Here is a 22,436-nt window from a genome sequence, read left to right as displayed (position 1 = left end):
GCCTGGCTCCACCCCCAGACACTGTCAGCAGGTGTGCACACAGCCCTCCAGCGGGTGTGAGGAAGCTGCAATGGGTGGTTCTCCTCACTCTGCACAGGCAGGTCAGGTGGGAGAGCCCCACCCCACCGTGACAGGACAGCAGACACCCTCTCTCTCCCAGTCCACATGCTCTTGGCAATCTGAGTAGGGCGGGGTGGGGCAGGGTCAACCAGGAATCCAAGGCCAACAGGCTCTGTCGTCAGGGCCAGTGGAGCCTGCCCCTCGTTGACCGACCACCAGGACTTGAACAAATGGAACCACCTTACTCAAAATTTCCCCGTGCAGCATAACCTCCTCCCTGGCCACCCTCCATGTCAGCCTTGGACTCAGGTGCTCAGAGTGTCCCCCGCAGGACCCAGAGAAGGCAGGAGGCGGGGCTGGTCGGTCCACCTGACTGCCTCCCTCTCAGATGTCGGCGGGAAAAGATAGGTAGGCTGAGGTCTCAAGTCTAACCTGTCACTGCCCACCAACAGCCAGTTGGCTTAGCTCACAACACGAACACGGCTCTCCGACACTGCGATGAGACGGAATTTCCCCCCGTCTGACATATTATTTTAATGTGCTTATCAATTAGGTAAATACATTGAATAGTTATTTTACAAAGCAGCACAACCTTGGATACTGAACTGTGGGCCCAGATCCTTGTGTTCAGTCGCAAGGCAAGGGCCTTCCCAGTGGGCACAGTCGAGGGGCCTTTCTTCCAGAGCTGCCCGCAGGGTGGGTCCAGGGCCACCACAGTCCCTGCACTCCTTCACAGCAGGGACAGCTGGCTTCCAGAGGCTCCTGAGCCCTGGCACCCACACAGCCAGCTCCAGGTGTGAGCACATAGAGGCCTGCGTGGCTGGAGCCTGGAAGGGAGGCCGGGCTCTGGCGCAGCCTGAACAGTTTCACGCCAGAGTCAGTGGCATGGGCCGTGGACCCTCCCAAGAAGCTCCAACTTGCCACTCGGCCACCAAGGAGGCACACCCCTTCCCTCTTAGCAGAAACGGTAGCTGGAGTAGCAGGAGCCATAACAGCAGGAACAGTGGTCTCACATCTAACATGTCACTGTACACCAGCAACCAGGCTCTGGCTCAGCTCATTGGTCCTCATGACAGCCAGCAAGGAGGGCATCCTTATCATCCCATTTCACAGAGGGGGACGCTGAGGCCAGGCAGGCTAATGTAGCAGCAAGCAGCAGCTGGGGCTGGAACCCAGCTGTGAACCCTTACCCCACACCTACTTGGGACGTGGAATGCCTCATCACAGAAGTGGAGAAGAACCCCTGGGAAAGAGGGCTTCTCTGGACAGCACCTCCCCGCCCAGCAACGCTCTTAGATGTTGCACAGTGGCTGCAGAGCTCAGCCAGACTGCCTGCCCCTACACATATTTAAGATGACTGGCGTGGTCTCCAAATAGGGGAGTGAGAGTGTCAGTGAGTACGACAGAACAGAACTGGGCTTTCTCCAGGGAGCAAAGACTCTGTTCACCCCTTACTGCCTACCAGCCAGAGAAGGCACTGCCAACCCACAATCAGAGGGTAAGGCCCGATCTGGGGTCACCCAGCTAACCTGGATGCAAGCCCAGGTACCCTGACTCTAGTGCCTCTCTGGAATGACAGAGACATAAGAAGATGTATCCAATGGCCACTGGCTATGAAGACAGAGACAAGACAGTGGGTGCAGAGTGCCCCTGGTATTCCCAGGAGGGAAGAGGGGCCTGGCACACTCCCTGCACCTCCCAGGCCAGTTTCCCGGCAGCTCTGATGCCAGCAGAGGACAAAGCTGCTCGCACTTGGCTGCAGCCTCCCAGACAAGATCCTCCCCCTCTGGGGAGAGATACCACTGATGTGCCTTTAAAAATAAAACGGGCCTGCTTCCTGCCCCATCTGGAAGACTTTTGATCTGATCACATGATTTAGGATATCTCTTAACCACGCAACTTCCCAAGCCTGCAGCACACGCTCAGGATGCACTTTGGGAGCTGAGGACGTGTATGGTTGGGATTAAGCAGTCGGCCCTTTAATGGGTCCTCCTTATCCGTCCTGAAGTGGGTAAGACCTGCTAGCACATCAAAGCGGCCCATCTGCCGAAACCGGTTTGGCTCAGTGGATAGAGCATCGGCCTGCGGACTGAAAGGTCCCGGGTTCGATTCCGGTCAAGGGCATGTACCTTGGTTGCGGGCACATCCCCAGTGGGAGGTGTGCAGGAGGCAGCTGATCGATGTTTCTCTCTCATCGATGTTTCTAGCTCTCTGTCCCTCTCCCTTCCTCTCTGTAAAAAATCAATAAAATATATTTAAAAAAAAAAAAAAAAAAAAAGCGGCCCATCTCCCGCATCCAGCCCCCACCAGAGCCACACCCTTCCTTCATCTTGCCCTTTCTGGGTTCCTGAGGACCCAACACTTGCTTTGTTTCTCAAAACCACAAGCTTCCATTTTTCTCTTGATTTTGGATTTTAAAAAACATATCATCATGAGCCTAAGCATAAAATGTAAACTACAGACTTTCAGAAAAAAAACAAAGGAGAAACTTAGGGGCTCTAAAGTGAGGCCCAGGTCCCAGACTTGACAGACTTCACGAATTCGAAACACCTCCTCTGTGGGAAATGCTGTTAAGATAAAAAGCAGCTGCCGACAGGAAGAATGCACTTCCAAATGGCACACCCAACACAGAACCATATCTAGAATATACAAAGAAAGAACTCTCAAGACTTACAAAATGGAACAATCCAATTAGAAAATGGGCAAAAGACATAAACAGACATTTCATCAAAAAGAATATGCAGATGGCAAGAAAGGGCATAAAAGATGCTCCGCATCATCAGCCATGAGGGAAGGCCGACAAACCACAGCAGCATCAATGCACACCTCCGGGGAGGCCAAGAGCAAAACCCCGACCACACCAGCACTGCCAGGACGCCAGGGCCAGAGCCAGGCACGCACCCAGTGCCGCTGGGAACGAGGCTGGGCAGCACGTGGAAACGTGTGGCCGTTTCTCAAAAAACTAAACACACAACTGCCATACAATGCAGCAACGATTCTCTAGAGCAGTGGTTCTCAACCTTTCTAGAGCCGCGACCCTTTAATACAGTCCCTCATGTTGTGGTGACCCCCAACCATAAAATTATTTTCGTTGCTACTTCATAACTGTAATTTTGCTACTGTTATGAATCGTAATGTAAATATCTGTGTTTTCCGATGGTCTTAGGCCAGTGGTTGGCAAACTCATTAGTCAACAGAGCCAAATATCAACAGTACAACAATTGAAATTTCTTTTGAGAGCCAAATTTTTTAAACTTAAACTTCTTCTAATGCCACTTCTTCAAAATAGACTCGCCCAGGCCGTGGTATTTTGTGGAAGAGCCACACTCAAGGGGCCAAAGAGCCGCATGTGGCTCGCAAGCCGCGGCTTGCCGACCACTGTCTTAGGCGACTCTGCTAGCAGTTCTCACCCTCAGCCCACCCTGCACCCTCTCACAATCCAGGACCACTGGCTCCTAACTGCTCACCTGCCTGCCTGCCTGGTCACCCCCAACTGCGCCCCCCCGCCGGCCTGGTCGCCCCTTACTGCCCCCCCTGCCGGCCTGGTCACCCCCAATTGCCACCCCCCTGTGGGCCTGGTCGCCCCACGCAGCCTGCTGCTCAGTCTTTTGGTCATCCCTCACTAACCCCCCTGCCGGCCTAGTAGCCCCACGCAGCCTGTTCGGTCATCCATTCAGTTGTGATGGTCGCTTAGGCTTTCATTATTATAGATTCTTTAAATGAAGAATAAATGGAGAGCATGTTAGAGATTGCCAAGGGTGCACGCAGGGGAAGTGGGTGTGGCTAGGAAAAGGCCACAGGAGGGCTCTGTGGGGGGGTGGGAGGGAATGGTCTGCATCTTGAGTGTTTCAACGTCAATATCCTGGTTATGAAAAGTTCTGCAAGATGCTGTTCTTGTGGAAAGCTGGGTTAAGAGTGTACAGGGGTCTCTGCATTATTTTTTATAATTGCATGTGAATCTACGATTATCTCAAAATGAAAAGTTTAATTAAAACAACAAAGAAACCACAGTGGACTCAAATTAAGGACCTGGTGGAATTCACGTGGACTCAGACAGCCAACCTGCTGCCTCACTTGGTTTCCAGCTTTTCCTTCAAACATGCGGACCCCCCTCCCCTGACCCCGCCGCCACAGTGTGACTCAGTGTTGGGGCCAAGCACCAAACACCGCTGGGCTCTGTGAGGGTTCTCCATCTAGGGGTGTGCATGCCTCGTTTAATTACTTCCCACCATTTAGGAAGTGAGAAAGGTGTTGCAGATAAAGCTTATTAGACAGGTGTGGCCCCGCCTGGTGGGTCAGGAGTTACTGTGCAGTTCTGTGCCTGGCACCTGAGCCGAGCCCAGCAGCACCTGGCCAAGCAGGAGGGCTTGCGGGGCATCCAAGCCTAGATGGTGCAGACACAGGTCAGCTTGCACTGCCGGGCATGAAGTTCCCGAAGCGCCATCCCTGGAACACTAGCCATGGGCAGAGTTCATGGGAAGGTTCTGCAACAGAGGCTATATCCTCCCTTTGGGCCCATGCGGATGCCCAAAGCAGGTCAGCCAAAGGAAGTGATGAGGACTCAATAAAGATACCTTTCCTCCTGCTCAGTTCTGCACTTCCTATGCTTACGTGACCACAAGGCCCCCTTTTCATGAAGTAACTGTTAACATCGCACAGAACAAGAGCTCCAGGAGGCTCACTTTATGTGGGGACACCATGCTTCACCCTGATTATTAAAGGCTCTGGCATGTCCTGTAACCAAGAAGGTTGCTCATCTTTAACTCCGGGCTTTCTCAACTGTCTGACTACATTTGAGAAGTAGTCAGAACAAGCTGGGCACAGTGAGGGAGCTGCAATGACTACTCATCTTCACGTCAAAGAAAACCTTCTGCAAACCACCTGCTGGCCCCTCACAGGTGAGCAGAGGACCCCCTCTCCCCACTCCCCCTCTCCACCAGGGGAAGGGCTTAGGAAGCAACTAGGAGGAAGCAGCAGGATAGGATTCAAACCTGGATAACGCGGCCCCAGGGCCCACACTCCTCCCCAAGCCACATGGGGCAGTTTCTACTGCTTTCTCTCCTATAAACACCTGCCCAGTTTTTCAACAAATCAAGAAAAGCAAGTCCCGTTTTTTGTCTGAAGAGCCATGCCCTCTAGGAGCCCCCAACAGACGATTTTGCTATTACTTGTCCCAAGTCTGTCCACTCACCTTGACAATTAATGTCTAAAACTATCCAATACCTGCCCTGTACTCCACCATCACGTATTCTTGGATTGACCCATTCCTTTAGTGAATTTATTTATTCATTCAAACATGGATGGGATGCCTGTCATGTGCAGCTGCTGTAAGGAAAAGTAAACTTGACTGCAGTGCACTCGTTCCCCTCACCTCATCCCTAATGCCCCAAAATGCACGCTCGAGTCAAGGAGACAGGAAAAGACAGATGTGATGGGCACATGGACAGATGGGGACAATGCTGTGGGGGAAGCAGGTTAGGACAGCCATACCACACCAAGGCAGCAGCACTGGGATGGAGAGACAAGTAGGCATGGGCTTTCATTCTGGGTGTTTGATGTAAAGTTCAAGCAGGAGGTGAGAGAGGCCAAGAGGAAATGGAACAGCCAGCTCTGAAAGGGCTGAGACTTCCTCTCACAGGTGCTGGGAAGCCACTGAGGAGTCCTCCACTCACCTTCTCACCAAGCACTGGCTGAGGGCCACGCGAGGCAAGACTTCCCTGGGGGCTGGATGTGGAGGGATGACGTCAGAGTTCTCCGGAAGACACAGGGGAGGAAGAGCAGCGCCAAGCCGGGGCGTCTTCGGAGCGGAGGCCATGAGGACCCTTTAGCGAGGGGGTACATGCCCCAGGCTGTCATGAACCAGAAGAGCTGCCAGGATGCTAACTCCTAGGTCATGTAAGCCAACTTCTCAACTCTGGTGCACACAGGGCAGCCGGCGCACGAGACAGAACTCACAAGCATCTAAGCCTCTACCAGGAACCCAGGGCTCACAGCCAGTGGGTCACCCACAACAGCCTTCTCAGCCGGAGATGGAAAATTTATTACAAGGAACACCTGGCCCTGCCGGTCCACAGGAGGGGCAGGGCCCGGGTTAAGTGTGGCTGAAGGGCACCAGCCCTGTCCTTCCTGTTGAGACAGAAGCGACAGGAGAGGCGATGGAGAAAGTCCTATGCTGGGTGTGTGTTAGGGAGGAAGCTGAGAGGCGGACCTGACTCTGCTCTGGCCACTGCTGTGCTGAGAGGGGAGGCCACGCGCACTGGGGAGCAGGGGTTCCTCCCACTCCCGGCACCACCTCCTCCCTGCTGAGCCACCCGCATTCTGGGATCAACAAGTAGATGCACTTGTGGGGCGATGTCCTGAGAGGAGAACGGTGAGTCACCCCTACACACACCAACAGCCAGCTTGACATGGGCAAAGGATGGAGCACGATTCTCTGCTAAAACCCCACAAGGGAGTGGCCATGTGAGAGGCAGGCAGACTCCCGCCTTCCCAGCGGGGACCCACGAGGCCACGAGGCAGGAGAGCAGGAGCCGTGACCTCATCTGGGAAATGGACCTGATGATGTCGAGTGTACACCAGCCCTGTTTTCTGCATCTGTTTCCCTGGACAACAGACCGGACCTCTCAGGAGCTAGAGCTTTATTTCAGGAACCAGGGGAAGTGAAGACAGGCGTTAGACTCTTACTCAGAACCTCGTAATTGCCGGAGAATCACCAAGTCAGGGCTCTTGTTAACACACACTAGTGGGTGAAGGAGGGGACGGCCAGCCTGACCCACAAGGAGCCCCACGTGGTGAAAGGGTTTATCACCTGCTGTCGGCAAGGGCGGCCTCACTGATGCCCAGAACCAAGCAACAGTTACCAGGCAGAAGAACGTCAGCATGGATGCTGATAAGCACTGTTCTTCCACTTATAAAAAGAACACATTTAATTTTGAGAAAATGTCATGTCACATTCTAAAACATTCAAAGGCATTTTTTCTTCCAAAGGCATTTTTTTTTTACTCATTTCCAAAATGCTAGTTACTCTTTGTGACTCATCTAAGGTCCAATTCCAAACATAAACCTCACAATATTACCTATATCGATGTTAGCATTAGACTTTTGCTATATTACAATGCAACTTTTGGGTAGGATTAGAGGGGACTTTCATTCTCCACAGCATATATTTACATATACTCTCTTTTTTTCAAAGAGCTAAACCTCACGTTTGGAATTGGTTTTTTTTAAGCTTTTTAAAGAGCCTGAAGTTAGTTTTGCCTGTCATTTCACTGTGTCGTTTCACTGTGATGGGACTTCTCTGGTTCCTGGGAGACTGTGCGTGGGGGAGCTGGGCCTGACCTTCAGGGGGAAGAAAAGACCCGGATTGGATGGCAAACCCACAGTCACGTCTATGATTGCCCAATGAGGTGGTTGTGTCCCATCAGACCAAACACCATGAAGGCAAAAGCAGTTTCCTTCTATTTTTTTACAGTACTCCTTGGGATTAAAAAAAAAAATTTATATATATATATATTATTGCTGATAGTATTACAGATGTCCTAGCATTTTAAGTGGCTAACTTCACTGGGTCTTCCAATTAAATCAGTGTGAAAGAGGCAACTACACCTCTACAGCAGCCCTCAGACCCATCAGGGCTGAGAAGACCAGCTTCGGTGTTTACTTCCCTCCAGTGGAGAGAAGAGGGGGGTGAGCCAGGTCACTGAGTGACAAGCATGAAAGGAAAGGGAAGAACTGGAGGACAAAACTTCGCATCTGCAATCACCCAACTGTGGTTCATTACAACTGTTGGCTGCACATTGAAATGACCGGTGCCCAGTGCCCCTCCTGCAAAAGTCCCCCTGGCCCCCGATTTGATCTAATTGGCATGGGATTTGCCTGGGCATCTAGGTTTTTTAAACCCCCAGGTCACTCTACGATGCAGCCAAGGATGAGAGCCACTTGCTCAGTGTTTTGCTACTGCTACACCTACCCCAGGTAGAGGTGATAAGAAAAGAGGGGAAAAATGAACCCCACAGCTCTGGGCAAAGGTCCCACAACATGAGTTGTGCACACACGCCCGGGATCACCTAGCAACTTCCCCTGGGTGTCTGCAGGGAAGGGCCATGTCCAGGGGATGTCAATAGCCTCTTGCTTCCATGTGGAGACACCAAACCCCTCAGGACACAGCAGCCACAGCAAGGCCAGCCCGCCACCCCAGAAGGTGCTGGGACAAGAGTCTTCAGTGATAAAAAAAAAAGTGTCTAGCACTTGGAGCACATTCCTTAGACACCAACACTGTAGTGAGGGCACATAGTATTTAGTGAATCCTCAGTCTGCTATTATCGGCAAATAAGAGCGTTCAGCAAGGGCGATAAAGGCAGAGCCCAACCCCAGATCCGTTTGATCCAGAACCTTCTCTTAGCCACTCTGCAGAACCGCCCCCTCCCTATACAACCAATAATGTAGAAATGAGTAAGGTGAAGAGACTCCTTTGTACTTACTTTTACCAATAGCTACTTGTTCTTCACAAACTAATTTCGCAGCAGCCTGCCAATCACAGAACATTCCTTAGCCCCAGAGACTCTCCAAGGAGCCAGGTGAGCGGAGACAGTGGGAGCAGAGTGTCCCACACCCCTGCCACCCTACTGGTTGAAGAAGTTGGGAAGAAAAAAGACCCCACAAATTGGCCCCTTCACCCCAGCTCTTTGGGTGACATCAGGAAGTGAGGAAACGTGGAGAAATTCCCCTTGAAGCGGGGTCTCCAGGGCACGTAGCCACTATGTGAAAAGCTGAGGGCACCATCAAACGGTCTGGGCTCTGCAGAGACTGCAGTGAGACAATCTTCCTCACTGTGCCCGAAGAGACGGACTGTCACAACCAGCTCACAATAACTTAGTGGGTGAGATTCGGAGCGAGGGGAGCAGCCAGTCAACCCTCAGCTCAGGGCTCAGGGGCCCTAGAAGCACCTCCTGCCACTCTGCATCAGTTCATGGAAACCCTACCGAGGCCGCCCACAGCAGGTTCATGTGAGGCCAACCCTACAGAGCTGCACACAACTTTAAGAGACACGTGTTGCCTTTAGACCTCTCAGTCCTGCCCAGGGCAACCTGCAGCCTTTTGGCCACAATCCTGAGGCTCCCACCCCCACAACACAATTTGATATTCATCACTTGAAATGACAAGACCCTCCTAGGCTCCCAGACCATATACTTCCAAGTATTCAGAGAAATGAGATCAAGACTCACCTCTGCCACTTCCTGTGAGACCTCCGGCAAGTTTCTTGCCCTCTCTGTGCCTCAGGTGCCTCATGTGTAAAAGGTGTTCAACGACAGACCTGTGTCTCCTGGGATTGCAGAGGTGATACAGTGAGGCCCAGGGAGGCACGTGGACCAATGCCTGTCACGTGTATCTATCACACAAGCTGACCACCGCAATTTTTCAGAGCAAAAGACCAAACCATATGAGACTACCAATGTTTTGACCCTTTTTGAACTACAAAAAAAAGGGTCACTTTTCTATGACCTGACTTAGTACACAGAGTAGACTATTCTATTTTTGAAAACCCTTGCCTTTGAACAAGCAGGGTGAATCTAATACTCCCTCCGATGGCCAACAATGACAGGAGGAAGGCCCAGCATAAACGCAAACACATTTCTTCCACTTGGGCTATAAAAGCTGAAAATGGCTCCCATGTGTGAGCAGACTTAACAAGCCCTGCCTTCTTGCAAGGTCACCGTGCAGGTCAAAGTCAAGCCAGCCATTTTCGGATTAGGAGCACACGCTCAGGAGGCTTCCCCAGAGGTAAATGGATTAGAGAAGCCACCTGCAGGAAGTAGGCGGGGAGGGAGGAAGTGGTCCCAGTGGGAAGGAGACTGCTGATGGGGCAGGGCCAGCTCCTTTCACAGGGACTGTGCACTGAGGAGCAGCTCTGCCTGCCCCCATCCTGCTGCATGGAGGCACCGCCCTCCCAGACCAGACCACGAGGGGTTCGCCAGCCTCCTATTCCCACTGGATCTGGATTCTATTTAAAGTTTACACGGTCACCAAAAAAATTAGGTGGGGGAACCAAACACACGACCAAAACCAACTCTCAGCAACAGAACCTAAACTACAAGTTCCCAAAAGAGGCCCTGACCTCCACGCCAACCTCCTCTTCCCCCGCCCTCCCCCTCGGCTCCCTGGCCCTCAGCTGGTGTGCGCCTCACTTTCGCAGCAATGACTTGCAGATGTGCTGCTCCTCAGGCCGACTCACCACCCCCACTCTCCAAGAAGGGAGACAGGGAAAGAAAAGGGGAGGAAATGACAAGTCAGGACTGTGTACCTTGGCCCGCTCGCAGCAGCGGCCCAGAGGCGAGCACCTCACCAAACTCGGCAGGGGCAGGCTGCACCCTGAACCCTGCAGAGGGCCTGGGAGAGAGCCGCTCATTTTGTAAACTGCGTGTCTCATGTTCTACTTTGAGGCGCATGGTGGTGCCCAGCATTTGGTGAGGCTGCAGTGCGAGGAGCCAGGGGGTGCTGCTCCCTGACAAGGGAGAGACTGGGTGGAGGGTGCTGGGCTGAAGGTGAAGCAGCGTGTTCCCTCAGCACCCGCACAGGAACCCTCCAGCACCCAGCTTGCAGCCATGCGGGTCAGGGCAAGGAGGTCTGGGAAGGAGTCTCAGATGAAAGGCACTGCAGCTGAGAACCTCCTACCTCACTCCCCACGACAGTGGTGAGGAGCCCCTCAGACACCACTCCCCGCCCGTAGCCTGTCTACCAAGGCCCGCCTGCTCCTCTTTCTCTAGTGCCTATCTACCAAGGCCCGCCTGCTGGTTTTTCTCTAGATGAGTTCCTTGAGGGCAGGGACTCTAGTCCCAGGCATGTCTGTTCACGTGGCTTCACAGGACGAGCTGGAAAACCTCCCACAGCCTCAGTGCTGCAGAGGAGCCCGGTCCCCACCATGAAGCACCTGGGCTTCAGCCACTTTCCCTTCATCCCTTCACCCTCTGAAGAGCAGGACGTCAGCATCCCAGGGGCAGAAGGCCAGGAGGGGTGCGGGGGGTTGAGGGGGGGTGTCTTAAATAGTGAGGGTTGGGGCAGGTGTGGCCCTGAGTTTTAACTCCGGTACAGGACGTGAGAGCTGTGCACCTTTCGGCCACTCCTTTGAACTCCCACCCGGAACAGAGTGGGACCATTCAAGTCTTAGGCGAGACAAAGATGTATCTGATAAAGGGACTGATCTGCAGGAGGAAGGTAAGGGGAAAGCCACTAATACCCCAGGCAACGGCAGGCCTCCTGCCGGGAGGCTGCTCCCCAGGCTCCCTCCTCTATAAGAACTGGTGAGGGACTGTGGGGAGATTTCATGATCACCAATAAAGAGCAAATTAAGCAGAGACAAATTTCTAACAACCCTGGGGCTCACACCCACAGCCACAGCCATATCTGTTCCTTCATACACACTCACTGCCCACCACCCACCCTTGTGAGCCCCACCAGCCCAAACAAATGCCTACTGCCACACCAGTGACACTGCAAATTTGGCTACATAATTTACTGTCCCCCAATACTCACCAGCTTAGTAAGAACTTGACACATGAGCCTTGGCTCCAGCCCTGCATGAGCCCAGGCACTGGTTCTCAAGGCGGGAGCGGGGGTGCCCCCGATCAGCAGCAGCAGCATCGCCTGGGAACTTGTGGGCAAAGAAAATTCTCCAGTTGCACCCCAGTTTTGAAACTGGGGCTGGGCCCAGCCATCTGTGTCCCAGCAAGCCTTCCAGTTGCTTTTGATGGGTGGCCCAGTGTGAGAACCACACAGGTGATGAAGAAGCCACAGTCTCCGAAGAGAATGGGTGGCATGTTTTATCCAGAGGAAAGAATCTGTTCAAATCAACAAAAACCTGGGCAAACGAGGCCAAAGCAAGCACATCAGTGAAGACCAGGAGAGCAGCCGCATCCCATTCACATCTGCTCGCCGATGTGCTGCTGGCTCACATGGCCATGCTGCCCGTCAGTGTCTGGGGGCCGGACAGGGTACGGGCACTCAAGGAACAAGGGCATTCACATGAACGTGAGTTGGGCTTCTGAAACACAACTTTGTTCAATTTCTTCCTGAATGTGCCAGTCACTGTTAGCATCACACTCTTGATGAGCATGCATTAAACGTCCCAGAGACAATAAGGCACCAAGGGCCCAGCGAGGGTTCTTTGAGAGCCACACTCAAACACAGGCTCCCTTCACCCACAGGCTCACCTGGGTTCTGAGCTGAAGACGCCTCTAAAGCAGAATAGGGTAAGGGCTGCCCTTTTCCACATTGTCTACCACCAAAATGACTCTGTCCACAATTGCACTGATGATTAGTGGCTGGTCCAGAAAATTGCCCCCAGGAAAAACGAGTCCCGAGTCCCCTGTCCCCTGGGGGAGAGCTGCTCTGTCCAGCTCACCGTGTACACACACCTACAGGCCCCATGGGTGCGCAGCTATGTTTCCATTTGCAAAGAGCTTCACCATCCAAGATCACACTCGCCATTTTTAGACACATTTCATATTTCTGGGAATAAACACTGTGTGTAAAAAATATTTCAATTCTCTATTTTATCTGCAAATGGTGACATTCCTCCAGGAGAGGCAATACAGAGCAAGTTGTAAGGGGAGCTTAGTGAAGAGACAGACAAGAGGCCTCACCCCAGCTCCTAGGAGAGACTGCATCTGCCCTACACGCCCCCCCCCACACACACACACACACACACACACACACACACACACACACACACTCACAGTTTCAGGGATGCCCAGCAACTCTTTATTGCTCCGTGTAATTCCACCTGCGCTTACTCCTGATTACTAAACGCCTCAGCCGGGTCCTGAGCCAACCCTAGTTTTTGGCATTTGATTCTGGGTCCCCCCTCGCTCTCGGGCTCCGGGGGGAGGGCCGGTGAGCAATGGCGGCGGGTCCTCAGTGCCCGCTCTTTAATTACGCTTTGATGTGAATTGATCTTCGTATTAATGAGCTGTAAAGAAGACTGATTTGGCCCCACTTTTTCAGAGTCTTGCGAGGCCTATGGGGAGTTAAGAGTTGTTATTGATTTTACTTCCCAGCAGAGCCAGCCAGGAAGAGCCTCCATCCTTCACAGCCTCCAGCCCAGTCAACTCCAACCGCAGCTCCGAGTGGGGTCACAGACAGGACACCAGGTTTCATTCCTTCTAGGCTCTACTCTCCAGAAGTTACAATAACGAGATGTTAGATATTCCATCACTTTTATTTAATCAGTTTTTCTTCAGCTAAGAGATCACAAGGGAACATATAAATGTGTGGTCAAAAATCTACCTCTGATACTTTTATTTAAATTATGCATATTCTAAGTCTTCCAGGTCTATTTGCTAACACAAGAGAAAAATACTTCCCTTAAAAAAAAATAGTTTCTGGTTAGTGGTTTCCAGGGGACTGGGGCGGGGGAGTGATTGCTCACAGAGCATGGGCTTGGTTTGGGGGCGATGACAACTTTCTGGAATTAGATAGCGGTGATGGTTGCACAACCTGGAGAATTACTAAAAGTCATTGAACTATGCACTTTAAAATGTTTAAAATGGTGTTTTATGTTATGTTTTATCTCAAGAAAAAATGGTTTTCAATCCCCCCCCCCAAGATTAGAAGAGGTATTTTGATGTGCTTTCATATACAATATAAACCTACAGAATTTTAATAGTACTATTGCAAAGTTACAAGTATTTGTGTGCAAAGAGTCTCTGGCTAGATCCCTAGTTGGTCTGAGACAGTGAACAGGCCATGGTGAAGACAGGCCTGAAACACACCAGCACCTGGAAGTTCATGGACACGGCCAAGCACCACATGGAAAAACGCTCCAGCGCCATGTGGGGACCAAGAGCTGCTGCGTGCAGGCTGAAGTCCCGTCTCAGCAGCTTCTGACTCCCAGGACTGAAAACCAACCATCTCCACTGTGACCAATCTTCTCAATGATGCAAGTGCAGCAATGCCACAGGAAAAGCGGACATTTTCCTTCCCCAGAAATGTCAGTCATGCATCACACAAAATGTCTGTTGCCTTGGAAATCGTAACTTGAGTTTCCTGGACTTCAAATTAAAAAACGACTCTCAAATGTGAAAATCTAATGGCAGATTATGCCCCCATTTAACAAAAGCCTGTTGCTTTTTCTGAGAACTATCTCCCTACTCCAACCCAATCCTATAAAAAGCTGTCCTTGAGTTCAGTGCTTTTCTGTCATTAAGGACAAATAGCTTCGGATTGTCCTCAGAACACAGGAAATAAATCTGCTCTGTGACAAACACTTTAACTGCATTAGATTCCTTTAATCAGAACGTGGTAACCAACTGAAATTTTACTGAATGACTCCACTTCCCCCAGATAGTGAAAAACTGACTTGAAGCCCTGAGAGTAAAGCCAGAGGCAAAACACACCCTATTCCCACGAGACCCTCCCAACTCTGACCCAGCGAAGAGGACCCTGGTGCCAGGAGCAGAGCCGGGAGCAGGGAGCAGAGCACTCAGACTCGGGGACAGGAAACTGAGCACAGAGTGAAGAGCAGACTCCCACAGGCCAAGGTCCTTACCAGGTGTCTGAGCCAAACGCCAGGAAGCAGCAAAGGTGGCTACAAGTCAGCAGTTCCGGAGTATTGCTTTTGTGACATTATTGCCTGACTCTGTTTCCAAGTCACAGAAGAAATTTGAAAACTGTGTTTCATCCTTCATTCAGCAAACGAGACAAAAGTTGTTTGTCCCAGGTCACATCATTGGAAGCAGAGCTGGATATGTGCCCAGTCCACCCTTTTCCCTAATGCACCTGCCTGTCGACCCTTGAACAACGCAGGGGTTAGGGAGCGCCAAACCCCGCCACCATGCAGTTGAAAATCCACATAGAACTACAGTCCCCTAGGTATCCACAGAGAACTGGTTCCAGGACTCCCCACAGACACCAAAATCCAAAGATGCTCAAGTCCCTGATATAAAACGCAGAGATCAATGCTGAGTCAGCCCTCCACATTCTCCCCAACAGCAGACCGAAAATATTGTCTTTCATCTGCAGTTGGTTGAACCCATAGATGGAAAACCCGCAGATATGGAGGGCTGACTGCTCACTGAAAACAATCTACATATAAGTGGGCCTGCAGTTTACACCGTGTGTTCAAGGGTCAGCTGTACACCTGCCCTACTACATTGTCCTGGTCCCTCTTGACTGTGATGGCCTTGACCATCTAGTCCAGCCATGGGCGAACTACGGCCCGCGGGCCAGATCCAGCCCGTTCGGCTGTTCTATCCGGCCCACAGAGCTGAAAGAGCGGAGGGTTCTCTTGCTCTCCCCTCCGCTCCTTTACTTTGAATTTATATTAGTTCACACAAACACTCCATCCATGCTTTTGTTCCGGCCCTCCGGTCCAGTTTAAGAACCCATTGTGGCCCTCGAGTCAAAAAGTTTGCCCACCCCTGATTCTAGTCCCTTTGTACAAGGTTATTACTATTCTCACCTTCTGCCTGCCCACCACGGGGAGAGGAGACAGGAATAAGAATCTGGAGATTAAGGACTGTCAGTGTGAACACTGATTGAGCTCACTGACTCACACATTTTCAGATGTACCAGGGGCTGCCCAAATGGGATGGCGCTGAATCCTCTCCAAGTCACCCTTTGACGGCCCCTGGGCCCCAAATGCAGAGGCACAGAAGTGCAGACTAAATGACTGTTGAACACATAACACCTTTTGCTTCTATGGTTCTGAAAAACCAGACACGTCAGTAAAACATGGTCTTCGAAGCCTACGGGTGGAGTCACCATGTGGCCGGAGATGCCCAGCACTTTGCCTTCCCGCGTCAGGGGGGAAAGGATCGCCCACCAAGGGCCGTCCTCTGCCGGGCGCACTTGAGAAATATAGGATGACAGCAACACTATCAATGATCCTGCTCCCTAGGTGCCATGCGGCTAACCTAACTTTGCAGGACAACATCCAGGCACCCGGTCCAAGAGCAGGGGACACAAGACCCTCAGAGAAAAGCAGGTAGAGACCCTCCAATTCTGCAGTTTCAGAGAAATCACTGGCCCAGTCCAATGGACACCAGCTTCGGGCCAGGGAGGTGGCTGCCAATGCTAACCTGCATTTTCCAAACTCAATTAAAACCAGAGCCTCTCCTCACGCACCGCCCCCCACCGCCCCCGCCCTTTACATATTTTAACGCCGTCTAATGGAATAGCAGGAACAAGGCCAACCAGACCCACTGCTCCGGGCACTTGGGCCAAGAAAGAGAAATGTATTTTTAGTCAGCCGAGCAAGGCATGATGCACAGGCCCGGGTGGGAGTGGGAGGATCCTGCCCATCTCTGGCCTGAGGTGGTTCAGAGTCACCTGCCACCACACTCCTGCGCCCAATGCATGGGGGCAGAACAGGCATTTGAGGGCAGTCTCAGTTCCACCACTCAGTTTTGCAACTTTCGGGAACTCGGGGAGCCTCCGTTTCCTGTTGGTAACACAAAGGTGTTCCCTGTGGCCCTGGCTACCCACCAAGTCAAGAGCAAGGGGAGTGGAGTGGAGGCAGTGCTTCTGACCTTGAATGAGTGGGCAAATGACCGGGGGACCTTGTCAAAGTGGCTTCTGACCCAGTAGGGCTGGGATGAGGCCTGAGGCTCTGGATTTCTAAGGAGCTTGGCACTGATGACGCTGTTGGTCCAGAAACCATACATTTTTTTTAAGAGAGGGAGGGACAGGGAGAGAGAGAGAAACACTGATGTGAGAAACATTAATCAGCTGCCTCCTGCACACCCCCTACTGGGGATCAAGCCCACAACCCCGGCATGTGCCCTAACTGAAATCAAACCAGTGACGTTTTAGTACATGGACTGATGCTCAACCAGCTGTGCCCTATCGGCCAGAGAGAGAAACCATACTTTAAGCAGCATCTTCCACTGCTCTGCTCTATGAACAAAAGAGCCACAGGCAGGAGAAACTCATTTAATTTGCTCTATGAACAAAAGAGCAACAGGTAGGAGAAACTCATTTAATTTCAGCCAGCAATTAAATGCCTTCCTTCATTCCAGCCCTTTCCAGGAACCGGACTGGCCCACAAATCCTGTGGCCCAAAGGTGAGTTCCTGCCAGACACGGGCCATGTGACAACTAGCCACCAGCCAGAAGCAGCAGCCGCCATCTGTCAAACCTACTATGTGTTGTTCACAATGCCAGGTGTTCTCCTCAGACTTGGCCTCATGTGCCCGGTGTGTAAAACTGATCAAGGACACATTCTGTAAACGAGGTTCAAAGAGATGACATTGTCCGGGACACAGAGCTGGGGCAAAACTCTAACCCTGTTCCACAACCCCAGGGTCTTGAAAGAGTTAAGCCTAGGTGGTGTTACGCAAGGATGGGACACCTCCTGAACACAGGGCCTGCTGCCAGCAGAAGCCAGAGATATGCACGCTACACCCGCATCGCACGATGGTGCCTTCCTGCCAAGTCCCTGTGCTCAATCTGCCATGCCTCGGTGTCAAGACACATACAGGTGAGCAAACGAATTACAACGCCAGCAAAATCAAAATCAAATAAAAATATGAAGGGCTGGAGGGAAACAGGAAACGCATCCTACAGAACGAGGTACTCTGCAGCAGAACCTGCCTGCGATCTGGTGGAGAAAGTTGTTGGGTCATGTGGGGTTTATCTGGAAAGATTTCTGGGTGTGTTCAAAACCAGGCCCGCCTCCTGACTGCTGAACGGGAGCAGAGGTCTCAGCTGCTCCAACAGCAGCCCCAGGGCCTCCTTCCTTTCCTCCTCCTTCAGGTCCCTTCCCAGTGTGCTGTCTAAAATAATCAGCAGGCTGCCTGCTGTCCCACACTTGACAACAGCTAATTCCTTACTTTTCTGTTGATTTCAGGGTCTGGGTACTTTCTTTTCTAAAGCCACAAAGGTGAGCTGAACCATGTTCCCAGTGCACTGCACCAAGATGAGCTGCAGTATGTGATTCACAGAGCTTCCTCTAACCAGTGTACTCACCCAACAGTGACTTCACCTCTAGGACCAAAAAGTTTAATTCCATGTACCTCTGGGCATTAAAGAGACTAATTTCTCCCCAAATTAGAGATGAGGTAAAACTCAGGTTTTAATTCTTATAAATCCCCAAACAGCAAGCAAGGCATTTGTCATGATCATTAGGGCTCCAAGAAGAAAAGCTGTTCTTTACCAGCAAGTGCAGTTTCCCACCACCAAGTGTCAGCTGGATAACACCACAGCCTTACCACCCAGCCAGTCCCCAATGCACCACTTACAGAAAGAGAGACACGATGTGTGATGAAGCAGCACCTAGGGACGGTATGGCTGTCAACTCGTTGTTATTGAGATACCTGTAACAACACACACACAAAATAATCACTTATATTGTTCAAATTAGTAGTTTCAAATCATGTACTAACAAGGGAAATCAGAAAACAGTGGAAATTCTGAATATTAGAATTTAGCCATGGAAATTCTGTTAGCCATGGAAATGCTGAATATTAGATGAAAAATTTTAAAGCGAGTTCTTAGAGGGAGAGAAGTCCATGAGGTCACAAATACTACCTATCACGTCCATGGTTTAGAAGTAACACTAAGGGGGTATCTCTTTTATTCCAGGAGCTGCCAATCTAACTCAGAAATCAAGACCAGCAGAAAGGAATAGTGACTCGGGCCAGATGCATGGTGCAGACAGAGGTGCCCACAACCACCTTGTGGACTGGGACAGTCAGGGAGGATCTGAGGAGGAGAGAGCATCCCCTCTTGGATGTTTTCATAGATCTGTGACACGGTGGTCTGCGAAATGCTGCTTTGCCCTCGCCAGAGGGCAAACACGCTGAGACCCAGAGCCAGAGACACACGCATGTGAAGCTCGCAGCGGCTTGGACATGGGCATGATTCTGATGCCTCGTCTGTGCAATAATGAGGGTGCTGAGCTTGGAGACTCTCATCTAGTTATGGTCCCAGCTTCTCTGAACTCTGATGAAGCCTCCAAGCACATTCCCAGGAGTACATACATACATACACATTTCCCAGGAGTATGTACACACTGATATATCTGTGCATGCAGACATTTCCCAGGAGTACTTACACACAGACACATTTCCCAGGAGTATGTACACACTGACACATCTGTGCACACAGACATTTCCCAGGAGTTCTTACACACAGACACATTTCTCAGGAGTATGTACACACAGACACATCTGTGCACACAGACATTTCCCAGGAGTACATACATACAGACACATTTCCCAGGAGTACATACACAAACACACATCTGTGCACACGGACATTTCCCAGGAGTACTTACACACAGACACATCTGTGCACACGGACATTTCCCAGGAGTACATACACAAACACACATCTGTGCACACGGACATTTCCCAGGAGTACTTACACACAGACACATCTGTGCACATGGACATTTCCCAGAGTACATACATACAGACACATTTCCCAGGAGTACATACACAAACACACATCTATGCACACAGACATTTCCCAGGAGTACTTACACACAGACACATCTGTGCACACGAACATTTCCCAGGAGTACTTACAGACACATCTGTGCACATGGACATTTCCCAGGAGTACATACATAGACACATCTGTACATGCGGACATTTTGAAAATTCTCCACAGACCAGAGTTGCTCTCTTTCCAACCTCCCTTTTCTGCTGGAACATCTAAATCTGTATTTCCAAAGTTCACATCTTTCAATGGAAGGGGAAGCCTGCAAACCAAAACACAGCTCACCCAGGCTGCCCCCAGAGGCTGCAATCTGGCCTCCTTACATGGACATGTATTTCCAAATCTGGGAAGAAAATCCAAAATCACACTTGTGAAGTGACCCCAAAATCCTTGAGAAAGTCAAAGCCCAGTGGTCAGGCTTTCTGCCAGTGATAGGCTGAAAAGAAATTGTATCCGAGATGCAAAATCAAGGGGGGTAAAGCTGGATTATCTTAGTCTCATTTTTTTAAGGGAGTATGTCCTATATTATAGTCCACCTTGTCACTGTTTGAAGACGAGGCCACTAAAATCCAGCTATAGTTAGACAAGTATACAGCTAGCATTTGCTTGAATGGAATAATCTGACTGTGTGCCATCTTGTATAGAAATGAAAAGAAGAAAAGAAAAGGAATAAAAAGGCCTTGAACTGTCCTACTGGCTTTCTTCAGTGCCAAAGTCAGTTAGAGAGGAAGCCTGGCAATTACTGGGCCATGGGACACAGCATGTCTGTTTCAATAGCTTCAGGACTGAAGTATCTGGGTGGGAGAGAGAAAGCAGATCTATATCATGTGGCAAATCCTTTCTCCACTTAAAGGGCCCTTGTCTGTTTGCTGAAGTGGACAATCCATCACTTTAACAGTTTCTTATCTGACTCCCCTAAATCAGATGGTTTCTGCTTCACTCTTTCTCTCCTCCAGCCCTGCAGTGGTCCATTTTACATCTTGGTATAGGGATACTGAACAGTCTCCATCGTCTGAATCTACTAATAAATGTTATAGTACCATCAATGCACTTATTACTAAAGGAGACCCTCAGATCTTGTCAGAGCAAGCCTGCTTAAGAACTCTTCACTTCTAGAGATTTATTCTAAGACACAGATGAAGGTGGTAATAGCAATTTAATAGCAGCAGCCAACTTATTGAGGGCTTACTATGTGCCAGACATAGCTCTGAGAGCTCGCCAATGTATTAACTCATCTTTAGACCCCTAGAGGGTAGTTCCCAGGGACATTTTTATTGTTCCAATGAGGACAATGAAACACTGAGATATTAAATAATTTGAGGATGGGCATGAGCAGTAAGTGGCAGTGGACCTGAGAAGCTAACCCCGAACGCTAGATTCCTAACCATCACCTTCTTTTTCTTTATAACTAGAGCAAGCACTCCACATGCATCAGGTAACTTCATCATCACAACCCTGAGGGAGGTACCAGGTTCTATTACTAGTCCTGCCTCATAGGTAAGTTCTCCAGATGGGGTTTCAGTTCAAGTCACTACCCCAGGGTCATAGATAGGAGCTGAACCCAAGTGCAATTTCAAATCGGAGAAGACCAACAGCGAAAAGGCTAGCGAGTGGAGAGCTCCGACTCCCTTAGCGGACATTGTAGTTGTTTCAGCTTAGGGTCTGACTTGACTTTAAACCTGAACCAAACAGGGTGGACTTCCCTGCAGGGGAACTTCTGCTGACCGAGCCTGGTCTCAGGCAGCCTCCTGCACACAATCAGCTGCTCCACCCAAGTTCACAGAAATAAGTGAACAAGGAAAAGGGACATCATGATAAAGTTCGAGTCTTGACAAAACTGCTAGAAGCGGAGTGCACAGGTGCGCTGACCAGTACTAAAGATAAACAGGGCATCTGGGGGCGGGGGGGGGGGGGGGCAGCCCAGAGCCAACAGGCGGAGCAGGACTCCCGGCTCTCATCTACAAGGCTGCCTGATTTAGAAGGACAGGTGGTGGCCAGCTTCCTTCTCGATCACATCTCTGAAAAAGAACCTCTAGCTAAATGTACGTCTGTTAGCTCCACAGTAGGGCTTTCTTTGTCCGCCCTGTTCCCTGTTGAAACAAGAATACTATCCGCAGAAGGCAGTGGAGGCCAAACTGGCTCTGTGACACAACCCACTTGCCAGACTGAAATAGAGACTGGTCAAAAATAGCCCCGTCAGGCCCACAGGGAAAGGGCCCTGGGGAGGCCCGCACAGTCTCTGCCAGGGAAGGAGACTGCAGAGATTGAAGACTGTGTTTAACAAAATCTTCTGAACTCTAGAACTGTGGTCTTCTGCCCTTTACACCCCCGCCCTCCAATCTGCTTCCATCCAAGGCCCTAACAATCCCCTACAATGTCTGGCTTCTATAACTGAATCTTTCCCTAATGATCCCAGACCATGACTCAGCACCGTGGCCCACCCTGAGCTGGGACAGTGTGACTAGGCCAGTGGTCGGCAAACTCATTAGTCTACAGAGTGGCAAACTGCGTCTCGCAAGCCGCATGTGGCTCGCGAGCTGCAGTTTGCCAACCACTGGCTAGGCAAATGTGTAGCAGGGGCCGCCCGGCCCGAGCAGCACCAACATGTGGGCCTTTTCTAGTTCCAGCCTTCAGATCCTCAGCTGTTTCCAGAACTGCCCTTTGCTTGACTTGGTTAAAGGAGTTCTTACTAGTACAATGCTTGGGGAAAAGCCACTTTAGAGTACCTTATTATTACCCAATCAAATTAGACTGCAACAAACAATAAAAAACAACCCAAGGAATAATTCTGGGTTATAGAGCTTGGGAGTTTTTCTTGGTTTTTGTTTTATTTATTTATTTATTTACTGAATAGCTGATAGAAGCACACAATAAAATTTTCAACCCCTTTCAAACGGAAATACCAGGAATATACAAGTTAAAAGTAAAGCTCCCTTGCAC

At 50.6% G+C, this 22,436-nt stretch overlaps 1 protein-coding gene across 1 annotated transcript in view; it reads right to left on the bottom strand.

The window, feature by feature from the left end:
* The window catches only part of LRIG1 (leucine rich repeats and immunoglobulin like domains 1), a 104,659-nt gene that overhangs the window by 40,400 nt on the left and 41,823 nt on the right, over nt 1-22,436 (bottom strand). The window contains exon 3 of the mRNA XM_080676303.1: nt 18,293-18,367. Coding sequence (XP_080532429.1) covers nt 18,293-18,367 — 75 coding nt within the window. The remainder of the gene's footprint in view (nt 1-18,292; nt 18,368-22,436) is intronic.

This window comes from Plecotus auritus, assembly GCF_963455305.1.
Source record: "Plecotus auritus genome assembly, chromosome: 6".
NCBI lineage: Eukaryota > Metazoa > Chordata > Mammalia > Chiroptera > Vespertilionidae > Plecotus > Plecotus auritus.
This window is presented reverse-complemented; position numbering and strand designations above follow the sequence as displayed.